General features: G+C 40.6%; 1 protein-coding gene across 9 annotated transcripts in view; it reads right to left on the reverse strand.

Moving 5' to 3' along the window:
• Eif4g3 (eukaryotic translation initiation factor 4 gamma 3) overlaps positions 1–15,078 on the reverse strand; it is a 239,339-nt gene that overhangs the window by 112,285 nt on the left and 111,976 nt on the right. For all 9 annotated transcript variants that reach the window (XM_042688417.1, XM_042688416.1, XM_042688413.1 and 6 more), the window contains one exon: positions 13,243–14,097. In XM_042688417.1, coding sequence (XP_042544351.1) covers positions 13,243–14,097 — 855 coding nt within the window. The remainder of the gene's footprint in view (positions 1–13,242; positions 14,098–15,078) is intronic.

The raw sequence follows: 15,078 nt of genomic DNA on the forward strand, positions 1-15,078 counted from the left end.
AGGAGACTGAGATCTGAGGATCAAGATTCAAAGTCAGCCCAGACAAGAAAGTCTTTGAGAGACTTATCTCTAATTAACTACCCAAAAGGCAGACATGGAGCTATGGCTCAAGTATAGAATGCTAGCCTTAAGCTAAACACTCATTTCAAGTACCAGGACAGACTAGAAGGCAAGGGGGTGGGCAGGCAGGCAAAGTCTGCACGCACACACTCAGAATTATTTTACATTTTTATTGCTTGACTTAAAAAATATGTTAACAGTCAGGTGCCTGCTGGTGGCTCACGCCTGTAATCCTAGCTACTCAGGAGGCTGAGATCTGAGGATTGGGGTTCAAAGCCAGTCTGGGCAGGAAAGTCTGTGAGACTCTTATCTCCAATAAAAAAAAAAAAAAAAAAAAAAACCACTAGAAAACTGGAAGTGGCACTGTGGCTCAAGCAGTAGAGTGCTCACCTTGAGCTGAAGAGTGCAGGGACAGCACCCAGACCGAGTTCAAGCCCCACAACCAACAACAACAACAAAAAAAGTGTTAACAGGAGATTTAATATGAAAGGTACTATGATAGGACAGACTTATGAACATGGGTTGCCAAACCATGGAACTCTGGCTCTGCTGCTTAACAACCTTATGACCTTCAGCCAGGATTGCCTTCTCTGTGCTCTAGTCTTCTAACAAATAAGAGCAATAGGTAGATGGAAGGGTTAAAGAAGTCAATTCTACAGCCTTGGCAGAAAAGTCTGAGAGTCCACTTCAACACAAGTTGAGCTGGTGGTGCACAACTGTCATCCCAGTTATGACATGAACCATGAAACAGGTAGACTGTGGTTGTACCATACAAGCAAAATGTGAGATCCTATGGGGCTGGGAAGGTGGCTCAGTGGTAGAGCAATTGCCTTGCATGCATGAGGCCCTGGGTTCGATTCCTCAGCACCACATAAGCAGAAAAAGCTAGAAATGGTGCTGTGGCTCAAGTGGTAGAGCACTAGCCTTGAGCTGAAGAGATGAGGGACAGTGCCCAGGCCGAGTTCAGGCACCCTGACTGGCAAAAAAAACAAAAAACAAAACAAAACAAAGCAAAATGTGAGATCCTATTTCAAAATCACCAGTACAAAAAAGTCTAGAGGTATTGTTCTTTAAGAGGGCAGTGAGTTCAAACTCTGGTACTGCCAAACTCACAAAAATAATGATGCTAGGGCAATATGAGAGAGGGACCTGAAGGCTAACCTAACAGCCTGGCATAATCTGAAAACTGCCTAGATGAGTCTTGAACAGATACGTGGCATCCATGTATTTGTTCCCATTTTCTTGGGAACTTTTCTGGGAAATGTACAATCAAAATACTTCCAAAAGAAAGTGAGGTGTAACAAGAGTTTGTCAAGGACTATAAGCAAATGGACTAACCAGAGAGGATGAAGGAGTAGATGGACAGGTGGGAAGATAAAGCCCCCAAGTGTAGAGTGTAGGCTCTGACTTAGAGAGGATGGTTCAAACACACAGGAAATAATTACTTCTATAGTACAGATCTCTCATGTGTTTGATCACAAAGGACCACTTGCTTTGTTGACCTGGTTAGGTGCTAATTGTGACATCAAACAATGCATTCAGAATGGCTGCTATAGGTGGTATATTCAATACAGGAGAAGTCCCTCTCCAACTCAGGTAAGAGAAACTTATTTAGGAAAGTATATAGGATAAAAACAGGATAGGATTTTGGACTGTTTTTCAATGTTCTTATATCACTACTGCTACTAATTCTAGTGTTTTTTAATATGGTGAAGGTGGGTTAAAAAAGCTTCCTAAGTTTCTAGTATCTCAGATTCTTACAGAGATCTGGTGGGTACAAGAACCACAAAATATTTCTTTAAAAATACAACATTTTTACTGAGATAATACATAGACAATTCAATTTTTCTTTTGTTCTTTTATTACTTGTTTATTTACTATTTATTTATCACTTACTCCTGTGCAACATCCTCTCTCCCAACCAAGAGTAACTACTACTGCCTATATGGCTTTGCCTACTTCAGACATTTAAATGAAATCACATAACAAGCAGCATATCACTACATTTCCACTCAATAGTTCAAAGTTCATTAAACTTATCAGAATGCACCAGAACTTCATTTCTTTTTATGACTGAATTCTCACTAATTATTCTAAGTAGAAAATTTATTCCCTTCCCAATCATTGCAGAGATCACCTTAAGATGCTCCTATGAACATTAAATGATATAACATTTACATCAAAAACCTTACATCAAAGTTATCCATGCATAAGAACTGTTGTATGGAATCTTCTCCCAATCTCCCACATTAACTTCTTGAGAGTCTCTTAAGCAAATAAATTATTCAGGGTAGAGATCAATATAGTTTCAAGGTAACATCTGGGGCCCTTAATACTGACTGACAAATAGAAATATGAGTATTATTCAACAAGAGTGTTTAGTGGTCATGTGCTCTGTGCTATGAATTTATCTTTATCCGTACAACTTTATGAGGTAAATACAATTACATTTCTAGATAAGAAATAAGCTTTAAAAAAATACCAATCGGGCTGGGAAGGTGGCTCAGTGGTAGAGTGCTTGCCTTGCATGCATGAGGCCCTGGGTTCAATTCCTCAGCAACCACATAAACAGAAAAAAGAAGTGGCACTGTGGCTCAAGTGGTAGAGCGCTAGCCTTGAGCTGAAGAGCTGAGGGACAGCCCCCAGGCCCAGAGTTCAGGCGCCATGACTGGCAAAAACAAACAAACAAACAAACAAAACACTACAATCAATGATTGTGATAACTTAATAGGAGGTCTTTCAAATAATTTAGGCTTCCAGAATACTGGTGCATTTCTGTAGATATTTGTGAGCCTAATAACAGTAAAGTAACAAGACTGTGTAATAGAACTTGAATGGCTTAGGGATTCATTTAGAGGAAAGTGTATTCTACTCTTATCCAAGATTCTGAAGAGCCTTAAACAGAGATGTGCTTGACAGATAAGGATTTATAAATATTATTTCACTCATTCATTCAGGCTCGTGTTCTCACCCATGACAGATGTGTGCATTACTATTTAATTACAAGCCTACTAGATCTTTTTTTTTCTCTGTGTGTGTGTGTGTGTGGGGGGGGGGGGGTTTGGTCATGGGGCTTGAACACTCTGGATCTGGGCGCTGTCCCTCAACTCTTCAGCTCAAGGCTAGTGCTCTACTACTTGAGCCACAGCACCACTTCTGGTTTTCTGAATGGTTTATTGGAGATAAGAGTCTCATGGACTTTCCTGCCCAGGCAGGCTTTGAACCATGATCCTCAGATCTCAGCCTCCTGAGTAGTTAGGATTACAGGGATGAGCCACTGGCGCCCAGCTCTTAATGGTTGTTTTTGACATGGTTCTCATATCCTATCTGGGTATGCACCTATAACACAATTAGCCTATATCAGGCTTCCTTTAGTTGCTATGCCAGCAACTAAAGATATTGCCAGATTTTGCTGTCTGGCTTGCATGTAGCCATTCTTAGCCTCTCTTGATATATAGGATGAGAAGTGTGTATATGGGTTGAGAAAAAGGGTATTGAGAACTTTTCTGCCCATGCTGGACTTTGAATGAATCTTGATTCTCCCCTTCTCAGCCTCTCAAGTAGCTAGGATTACAGGGATAAGCCACTGATGGCTGGCTTGGCTATAGGATTTTTTTTTTTTTTTTAAAGTACAGCTAGTGTAACAGAGACAAAACACATTTAGAGGAGTAGGTAATATTAGACTTTTTTTGGGGGGGGTGGGGGGGGTCCGATCATGGGGCCTGAACTCTGGGCCTGGGTGCTGTCCCTCAGCTCTTCAGCTCAAGGCTAGTGCTCTACCACTTAAGCCACAGCGCCACTTCTGGCTTTTTTTTTTCTGCTTATCTGGTGCTGAGGAATTGAACCCAGGGCCTCATGCATTCAAGACAAGAGCTCTACCACTGAGCCACCTTCCCAGCCCTAGATAGGTTTGAGTTAATATAATTCTTAGCTTTCCAAATAGAGGTAGTATCTGGCAAAAAAAAGAAAGAAAGAAAAGATAATTAAGACTATAGATTAAAGGGTGCTATGGTACAGACTTGAATTCCCACCACTTGGGAGATACAGGCAGGAAGATCCCAAGTTGAAGAACAGCCTAGACTATATAGTAAGACCTTGTCTCACAAGAACCCCAACCCCCAACCCTAGCACCACTCTGAACAAAACAAAAACAAAGGGATGAAGTCTGCAGGAAAAACTAGGATAGAGATTTAAAATAGGAAGAAAACAAAAAAAAACCTACTGGGTGCCAGTGGCCCATAACTACAATCCTAGCTATTTATGAGGCTGAGATCCGAGGATCCTGGCTCAAAGCCAGCCAGGACAGTGAAGTCTGTGAGTCTCTTATCTCCTCATACTAGCAAAAAGCTTGAAGTGGAGCTTTGGCCCAAATGGTAGAGTGCTAGTCATGAGCACAAAAGCTCAGGGACAGCACCTAGACCCAAAGTTCAAGCCCCCAGGACTGGCATAAAAAACAACCACCTATGGCTGGGAAGTTGGCTCAGTGGTAGAGCGCTTGCCTTGCGTGCCTGAGGCCCTGGGTTTGATTCCTCAGCACCACATAAGCAAAAAGAAAAAAGTCAGAAGTGGCACTGTGGCTCAAGTGGTAGAGCGCTAGCCTTGAGCTGAAGAGCTGAGGGACAGCGCTCAGGCCCAGAGATCAGGCCCCACGACTGGACCCAAAAAAAAAACAAAAAACAACCACCTGACAAAACCAACAACCTGGAAACCACAAGCATACACCAGATGTAGCCAGCTATATTTAGAGTACAGGAAATCATCCATGAAGAATATGTAGAGTAATAAAATAAGGAGGGTTTGAAACTGATTACAAGATTATATGTCATACGTACCAAAATTCATAAAGAATACTAATGGGGTGAACTTTACTGTAATATACAATATGCTCAATTATCCTAACTAAAAAAGAAGATGGTAATAATTATTTAAATCACAAAAACGTATTTGTGACAGTCTTTACCTTAATTACCTGCTATATTGAAAAACATACAAACTAAAAAACAACAGCATTTGAGATGCCCAAGAAAAGGCTTTATAAACATAAATATGAAAATAGGAAGCTGGGTGCTAGTGAATCACACCTATAAGGTGAGATGCAGTTTGAAGCCGACTAGGTAATAAAGTCTGTGAGATGCTTATCTCCAATTAACCACCAGAAAACCAGAAGTGGAGCTGTGGCTCAAAGTGGGGGAGTACTTGGCACTTTTCTGCATCAGTGGGGAAAACTGTCTTTTCCAAGCATTGGAAGCAGTTCTTAGGGCTTCTGTGTGCCAGGGGAAGATGGAGATTAGAGAAAGGGAAGCTCATGGTAGGACCTAGTTTACGGAGGGCTTTCTTTTAACTGAAAGTAGGTAAATACAACAATTCCTTATAATGAAGAAAGGTTCATTACTAAGCCTGGAGAAAATTGAGCTATCAAACAGTAACCAGAGAATCCAAGTCCATTCGTGGAACTATATAACAGTTATTTAATAGGATGATATACCCCACATGGGAAGGAGGAATGGTGTCTGGTCCTGTCAGGAGATGACATGGAATCATTCTGCAGCACCCTCTCATATGTTTCAAGGAATGTCTGAGATCTCATCGTGGAGCGCAATAAGCAAACAAGGAAGGCATGATAGAAATGTACTACTGAGGCAGCTGTATTTTTTAAGGCAACTTAGAAAGTAATAGTTCACAGAAAAGGCAGAAAAAGCCTTTATCTGTAAGGATGGTCAGAGTGAAACCTCTAACAAGGATTTAAGAGGTAGCTGTTGCTTCTAAAATTATGCTCCTGGGTGTGGTGTGGTGATTTTTACCTGTAATCAGCTACCTCCCTCAGGAGTCACAGACCAAGTCTAGCCCATGCAAAAAATTAGCAAGACCTGGTCCTAACCACAAGCTGGGCAAAGTGGCAAACACCTATGATCTTAGCTACATGCTAGACATTGTAGGAGGAATGCAGTTGGAGCTTGGCCCCAGGTCTAAAAAAAACTGCATCACCCTATCCAAAAATTAAAGCAAAAAGGGATGTAGGGTGTGGCTCCAGTGGTAGAAGGTCTGTCTAGCCAAGCATACATTCAACCCCCAAGACCACCAAAATCAACATTTAACAAAAATAAACAACAACAAAAAGCCCCCTCTGATGGGCTTGGTGGTTGGCCCAGAACTTAAGACTATGTGTAAGGATGCCAAGTTCTGCATCTATGTTGAGAAGGATAAAGAAGGTGCAAATCCTGCAAGAACTAGGACTGTGGGACATCCACATGACTGTGCTCTACTTTGAGTCCTAGAAACTAAGATTTCCAAGGACATTTCATAGCCTTAACTGGAGCAAAAGTTAGAAACCCATTTCAATTTCCTTAATCCTAATGTTGACCTTTTTTGTTTTGCCTGTCCTGGGGCCTGGGCACTGTCCCTGAGTTTCTTTTGCTCAAGGCTAGCATTCTAACAATTGAGACAGCATCACTTCTGTCTTTTTCTGTGTCTGTGGTACTCAGGAATCAAACCCAGGGCTTCATGCATGCTAGGCAAGCATTCTACCACTAAGCCACTTTCCCAGTCCTGATATTCCTCTTTATATCAGGGTTTTAAGAATGAGTCTTTTTTATGTTGGTCTATTGAAAAATATTTTTATTTCTGGTTTTATACTTACTATGTTTTCTTTTTTTTGGGTCCGGTCGTGAGGCCTGAACTCTGGGCCTGGGCGCTGTCCCTCAGCTCTTCAGCTCAAGGCTAGTGCTCTACCACTTGAGCCACAGCGCCACTTCCGGCTGTTTTCTTTTTGCTTATGTGGTGCTGAGGAATGGAACCCAGGGCCTCATGCATGCAAGGCAAGCGCTCTACCACTGAGCCACCTTCCCAGCCCCTGTTTTCTTTATTTCAAAGTATTTTCTCAGCTTGTAATCCTAGCTACTTAGGAGGCTAAGATCTCAAAGTCACAGTTTGAAGCTAACGGGCAAGAAAATTGTGAGACTCATTTTCAATTAATTACCAGAAAAACAGGAAGTGGAGCTGTGTCTCAAATGGCAGAGCAAAAAAAAGCTCAGGGCCTGAGTTCAAGCCCCAAAACTGGCATCAAAAACAAAACTAGCCAGGTACCAGTGGCTCACATCTGTAATCTGAGCTACTCAGGAGACTGAGATCTGAGGATCGAGGTTCAAAGCCAGCCTGACAGGAAAGTCCATGAGAATCTTATCTCTAATTAATCACCAGAAAACCAGAAGTAGCACTTTGGTTCTCGTGGTAGAGTGCTTACCTTGAGCTGAAGAGCTCAAGGTCAGCACCCAGGTCCAAAGTTCAAGTCCTATGACCAACCAAAAAAAAAAAAAAAAAGAAATCTTTCCTGAACTCGAAAGTACAATACCTTTACACTTCAAATTAAGTCTAAATAAATAGGGTATGAGCCACTTGATTGCTTACATGGACCAGCAGTTTACTAACATCATCTCAAACACATATAGTCTATCTCCATTTTAAAATGAACCTTTATATTGCAACGTTTGCTAAACTCACAGAACAAAGTAAAATTCCTGCAAGTTGTCACATAAGCAAAGTCAATGGCTAATGTGATTGCTACATGCGTAGGGTTATAGGATGGTGTTGTGGTCTCAATAGTCAAACTTCATCTTTGATACCCACAGAGAGAAATGAGATGTTGGATCTCTGCAAAGTAGGACCTTGGAACTGAGAATCTCACAGAAAGCCCTGTAACTCCTAAAAGAATAATAGCCACAGTGAAAAAGCTACAATAATAAAATGGGGGTAGGAGAATGGGGGAAGCAAAAGCAAAACCAGTAAGCAAGCAAAAGGAAGGAAAGCTGTTTACTTTCAGCTACATGAAAAGGGGGGACTGCTATCACATTCAAAAATTCAGCAACCAGACCACAGGCAATCCCTTCACACTTTGGGGTATGAGTATAGGCTGAGGACATCAAACCCAAAATTATTTCAAGCAAATATGTTCCCTAAGTCATGTGGCAGGTCAGATAAATACAAATATAGTATAGCTTTAGCTATACTTGCCCTTGATCTATAACCAGAAAAGTTTACCTGAAGCTGAGTTCATGAGAGACATTTATTAAGTATACAGAGACAATACACTAGGATCAACAATGAAAAGATATAATGAGTAGAAAACTTAGAAATCTGACAAAACAATTTCAAACAATGTTTTTAGATATTTAAAAAATTAAATAAATGGAGATCAGGAAGACTGCAATTCAAGGATAACCATGGAAAAAAGCAAAACTCAACCAACAAGCTAGGCATGGTAGAACACATGATATCACAGCTGCACAGCAGGCCTTAAATTTAAAGATCCTAGTCTTGAGGCTAGTTCTATGTAAAAACACAAGACCCTACCTGAAAAATAAAAAAGATGAGGGATATGGTTCAAATGGGAGAATGTCAGCCAGGACAACAAGCACTTGGCCCTAAGTTCAAATCCTAGTACAAAAAAAAAAAATTTACATTACACAGTGTTAGAATGCATTCCTGAAACAAATGAATTCCTCCATGATAAATGGGGTAAGTTTCGAATCCCTTTTTCCCTATCAAACATATAGAAACCATAGTAAAGCTTCCCAAGCTTTCAAGAAATCACCCATTTCACAGAGTTTTGTGCAACAAGTTCTTGAAGTGATCAAGCAGGATTAGTAGTCCCATATCTGGCAAATCTTTGAGGCTTGAAGTGATCAAGCAGGATTAGTAGTCCCATATCTGGCAAATCTTTGAGGCTTGTCAGAGTACACTGAAGATAAACACAAATAATTCTCATTTTAGACAAGGTCACAACCCCAAAGCAATCATAACTGTTCTATTTCAACTCATTCAAGAGTATCATCTTGATAGAGGATGGCAGAAAAGTTCAAGTAGTAGAGTTCCTGTTCAGTTTAACCACAGTATAGATAGGTGTGTACACACAACACACACACACACACACACACACACAAGCACACAAGGAACCATATCCCTGTGTCTGACATTTTTGTTTTTTAACAAAAGATTTATATGTTGATTATTGTGTGTGCTTTTTTTTTTTTGTCGGTCATGGGGCTTGAACTCTGGGCCTGGGTGCTGTCCCTGAGCTCTTCAGCTCAAAGCCAGCGCTCTACCACTAGAGCTACAGTGCCACTTCTAGTTTTCTGGTGATTAATTGGAGATAAGTGTCTCATGGGCTTTCCTTGCCCAGGCTGGCTTTGAACCACGATCCTTAGCTCTTAGCCTACTGAATAGCTAGGATTATAGGCATGAGCCACCAGAGCCCAGCTTATTGGGTGTTATTTATATGTCACAACCAATAATAAAAAGCAAATGGCTCCTAAAGATAACATGAAGTACTTTATCCTCAGGAAGGGACAATAGCTATTATCAAAATAAACACCAAGAACCTGATATCCAGAGCCAAGTAGAGTGGCACATTGCTGTAGTCTCCACTACTCAGGAGGCTGAGGTAAGCAGATCACATGAGCTCAAGATTTTGAGAGTCACAGGATATGCCTCAAAAACAAAACAAAATAAAACACAAAGCAACCTCTCAATTTCCAAACCAAATTGCTATGATTTCTTAACTTCTCAAAGTAAAGAGTGAAGCGAAATGAAACTAGCTATTAAGCCTATTTAGTCACATTAACGTATGACTACTTTATTTTTTTATTTTTTTTTTCCGGTCGTGGGGCTTGAACTCTGGGCCTGGGTGCTGTCCCTCAGCTCTTCAGCTCAAGGCTAGCACTCTACCACTTGAGCCACAGCACCACTTCCGGCTTTTTTCTTTTTGCTTATGTGGGGCTGAGGAATCGAACCCAGGGCCTAGAGCATGCAAGGCAAGTGCTCTACCACTGAGCCACCTTCCCAGCCCCGACTACTTTAGTAGATATAAAGACTAAGGGCATTTTCAATTTTCATTGTTAACTTCTGTATCAAAAACAAACATCTGTTGATAAATGGAAACGAGGTCTGCCTTGGTGGATTTAAAAATTATCAGGCTACAGAGGTGGTTGAGATTCATTTATTATTGGTTCTGAAGAATGTATGACACATAGGGAAATTACAGACCTACTATTTCCTTGTCACATGTATAGTTTGAAAAACAACATGGTCCTAGAAAAATGTCTACTTTTTCTGATATCACCAACCTCCTCCCACATCATAGCAGTCATGAAGAACACTTTGCCTTTGATTAAGAAATCTTTTAATCAAAGATTTTTACTAATTCCAAGAATACTAACACTGCAAACAAATGTGCAATGGCATGAACACTATTTAATCCAAAGTCATTCTGTGTCTGTCCAATTCTGGGCTCTGTCATATGACATCAAGCCATCTAAGATCCAAAGTGCTTAAAGGAGAATGAATGCAAAAGCTCAGTGAAAATATAATTTCAGTGCAGGGTATTGGTTTCCACATTATGTAAAAAGTCAAACAAATTACTGTACTCCAACATACAGTTTTTGGACAACATTCAACAGACCCAAACCAAGATGGTCTTTACAAAGGAAGACTGACAAACCCCAGAGGTAAAGGTTTTTAAAACAGCACTGGCAAGATAAATACTGAAGGAAGCCAGTTTAGTGAGAAAACAGGTGACTGATCAGAAGTTTCTCCATATTAACTGCCTTGAATCATTTATTGTTTCACTCTTTTTGTTCTTTTTTTTTTTCTTTTTTTTTTTTGTCGGTTGTGGGGCTTGAACTCAGGGCCTGGTACTGTCCTGAATCTCTTTGTGCTCAGGGTTAGCACTCTACCACTTGAGCCACAGCACCACTTCTGGTTTTTGAGTGATTAGTTGAAGATAAGAGTCTCATGGGGATTTTTCTTCCCAGGTTGGCTGGCTTCAAACCCCAATCCTCAGATCTTAGCCTCCTAAGTAGCTACAATTACAGATGTGAGCCATGGGAGCCCAGCCCAATCTACTTTGCAAGTTGAATAAATATTGTATAGTTCAAAGTATCAGATGCTTGTGTGGCACAAGTACTGAGCTGAGTAAGAAAGACACATCATAAAAATAGGGACCAACTTTTTGGCTTGTCAAGATCCCTATTGATTACACAAATAAAAAGGAACACCAAGATGTGGGTTACTAAAACTGGAGCCTATCTCAGATCGGTGATGGGGAGCACACTGAACTGGCATGAGTTAAGGAGCCTACTCAGGTGGGCACACAGAAAATTATACAGCAGAGAACAATGTTGTAGAAGATAGCTACTGATTCTAGAAATTAGTGGATAACCTCAGATAACTTGTAGTGTGTATATACGCCCGTGCGTGCGTGCGTGCGTGCGTGCGTGCGTGCGTGCGTGTGTGTGTGTGTGTTGTCCTGGGGCTTGAACTCTGGGCCTGGGTGCTGTCCCTGAGTTCTTCAGTTCAAGGCAAACACTCTACTACTTGCGCAACAGCACCACTTCTGGTTTTCTGGTAGTTACCTGGAAATAAGAGTCTCATGGACTTTCCTGCCCGAGCTGGCTTTGAACCGCAATCCTCAGATCTCAGCCTTCTGAGTAGCTAGGATTATGAGCCACTGGCACCCAGCTAATATCAAAATTTTTAATTAAAATTTCCTAAAATTAAAACCCTGTATGATGCTACATGAACACACTATTTGAATGGGGAAGAATAAAAAACCCTGGCCAGATGGAGTGACTTGCATCATAGCTACTAAGGAAGTAGAAACCTGGAAGATCATAGTTCCAGACTGGCTAGCCAGGGTAAAAAGCATGCAAAATCCCATCTCAACTAATTAAAAGCTGGGTATGGTGGCATATTTTTCATTTATCTTATGTGAGAAGTAGGAGGATGGATCACAATCTGAGCAAAGCATAAAAAGGAGTCTTGTCAGATGCCAATGACTTACACCTCTAATCCTACCTACTCAGGAGGCTGAGACCCAAAGGTCAAAGTTCAAGGCAACTATTAACTAACAAAAATCAGAAGTGGAGGTGTGGTCCAAGTGGTAGAACACCAGCCTTTAGTGAAAAAGCCCTGGTATTGGATTGGGGAGGGGCGGGGGGGGGGGGGGGGGGGGGGGGCGCGGGTGTGCGGCACATGAAGCTTAGATTTGAGGATCATAGTTTGAAGCCAACAGGACCAGAAAGTCCCAATTAACCACCAAAAATTTGGAAGTGGAGCTGTGGCTTAAGCGGCTATCTTTGAGCAAAAAAAGCTCAGGAATAGTATTCAGGCCCTAAATTAAATCCCCAGGACCAGGGGTGAGGGGAGAGGGATGGAGAGGGGACACCTATTCAAAATTTGTGTGCGTGCGTGCGTGCGTGCGTGCGTGTGTGTGTGTGTGTGTGTGTGTGTGTCGGTTCTAGGGCCTGAACTCTGTTCCTGGGTGTTGTCCCTCAGCTTTTCAGCTCAAGGTTAGCAATCTACCACTTGAGCCATAGCACCATGTCTGGCTTTTTCTGCTTATGAGGTGCTGAGGAATTGAACCCAGGACCTCATCCATGCAAGATAAGCACTCTATCACTGAACCACCTTCCCAGGCCCTATTCAAAAATTTTAATTAAAGCAAATGGAAGAGTGCTGGTCTCGTAAGCACATGCCACTGAGTTCAAAGCCAATACCACCAAAAGTGTCACCAACACCCATTCTCCCCCCCCCCCCAAAAAAAAAACTGTAAAACTTTCAATTGACCACCTAACAAAGAAAATAAAGCTTCTGAAAGTGAATTTCTTATCTGCAATTTTATCAGAAAGCACTTTTACGTAAGTCAAAAGAAGCTATAAACTTTTGACATTCTGGTTGCTATTTTCTCAAAACTAAGATTAAAATAGAGGTATTACATAGAGGAATTCCTTGAAATTACAGATTTATTGCTTGGATTTTACAATTCTAAGGATTCAAGACCATGCTTATTTAGATTGTAGCCCAAAGCAACAAAAGCAACCACTAAGGATGAAGTACGAACAAAAACAAAAGAACAACCCAGTATGTAGAGACATATACCTTGGAGGCATTTAATATATTTGGAAATTCTCATTTGCATTTTTAGACAATGGAGTTACTCTTTTGCAGGCTGTACTAAAACACAAACACACCACTGAAGAAATCAGACTAGGAATTTCAGCATTCATTTGATGGTTCTGGAAGTCAAGGAAAGTAGCAAATTAAAAAAAAAAAAAAAAAAAAAAAACTCAAAAAATGGCCTCTTCTTCCATGTTCAGCAAGCATAAGATTATAAATGGCAGAATAGCTTACCTGGGACAGGGCTCTTTCTTGAATTCAAATTCAGAGAATCCACAATCTCTTCTGTTTGCCCATCTGCTTCTACCTCTAATTTGCTTGGAATCTCTTTTGTATCTTCACCAAGGCAAGTTCTTATGCTCTCCTCCTCTTCTTCTTCTTCCTCTTCTTCTAAGATTCTCTGGACTGCAGTGGGGGTACCTGAAGCAGCACCAGTTGTGGCGGCAGCAGAAACAAGGACTGCAGTGGGAGGAGAAGCTGGAGGAGTTGGAGGAGCTGGAGAAAAGGAAGCAACTATAGGAGGGGTGATGGCAGCAGTGATACACTCCATTTTCATTTCTTCTGGGGGATTTTCCAGAATCTCCAACTCAAGAGTCAATGGCAACACTTCCTGTTTCACCATTTCTACAATGCTTTCTGTGGTTGGTAATTTTTCACTAATTCCATTCATTTCATTAATTAGGTTAGTACTAGAAATCAGTGGAATATCATTAGTTGCTACGGTACAGGTTTTCTTACATATATCATCATTAATTTCTACTGATGGTGAATGGTCTGATGTTGCTGTGCAAGATGTGGTGCTGGGTAGAGGAATTGTATCTTCTTTCAAGGAAGAAAGTTCACATCTGTCATCTACAGGACTAGTGAATATGAGTTGGCTACTGAGAGTAGCAGAGTCAGGGGAAGCAACTGAACTTCGACCATCTGGAGAAATAGTGGGAGGTGATGGAGGCAGAGGAATCTCTAATGTGGACTCTACTGTAGCGGTCTCAGGTGTCTTTCCTGCTTGTTCATTCTTCTCTCCACTAAGGACTAGCCTAAGGACTGGAGAAGTAGTCTTTAACACTGGATCTCGTTTGATTTTCTCTTCTAGAGAAGTAAAAAAACAAGAGTTTTAAGAATCATTCTTGAATCAGAGATTACACTATATTGCCTTAGCTGTCTTTTATCTTTTTTATCTTTATCTTTTGGACTAAATCACTGACAAAATAGAAAGCAATAAAATACTTATTCTGTATTCCAAAAATATTTGTTTTCTGGTTTTATCCACTATTTAGCGCCCATTACATATCAATTTTATTTTAGAGTAAGAATCACTTCTTTACAAGATTATGTCAAGAGTATAATGGAGGGCTGGGAAGGTGGCTCAGTGGTAGAGCGCTTGCCTTCCATGCTTGAGGCCCTGGGTTCGATTCCTCAGCACCACATAAGCAAAAAGAGTGCTAGCCTTGAGCTGAAGAGCTGAGGGACAGCACCCAGGCCCAGAGTTCAGGCCCCATGACCGGACCCAAAAAAAAAAAAAAAAAGAGTATAATGGAAAAACCTGTTGTTTAAAAAAAAAAAAAAACTTAATAATTCCTTTCTCTCTCTAATCCCCCATATTTTTGAAACAGGGTATTGCTATTTAGACCTGGCTGGCCTTGAACTCACAATCTTCCTGCCTCAGCCTCCTGAGTGATTTTCATCCCTGCTATACCTTGTTCCCTGAAGAAACTCTCAAGGACACATTACAGTGTCAGAAAAGATCAAGGAAAAATAATTGGAAATTAAATTATTATAAAAAGATTGTTTCCTTTTTTCTATATATTCCTACATGTGATGGTAACTTAAAAAATGATGTGTACAAAATTTAAGATAAGCCATAACACTGTCACTTCTTAGCAAATCATATTGTTGAATATATAAACTAGTTTAGAAATTAGTGGAAATTTATCTTGTGTTTTCCTATGTAAAATAATTCTTCAAGGAGAGGCTAAAGTTAATACTCAAATAAAACAGAACAGTTATGGCTTAAATATTTTAAATAATATTTAAAATATACATGAGTATAAAGAGAATAAGATTAAGAGG

Source organism: Dipodomys spectabilis, unplaced genomic scaffold (assembly GCF_019054845.1).
Source record: "Dipodomys spectabilis isolate Male_0828 unplaced genomic scaffold, ASM1905484v1 ptg000118l, whole genome shotgun sequence".
NCBI lineage: Eukaryota > Metazoa > Chordata > Mammalia > Rodentia > Heteromyidae > Dipodomys > Dipodomys spectabilis.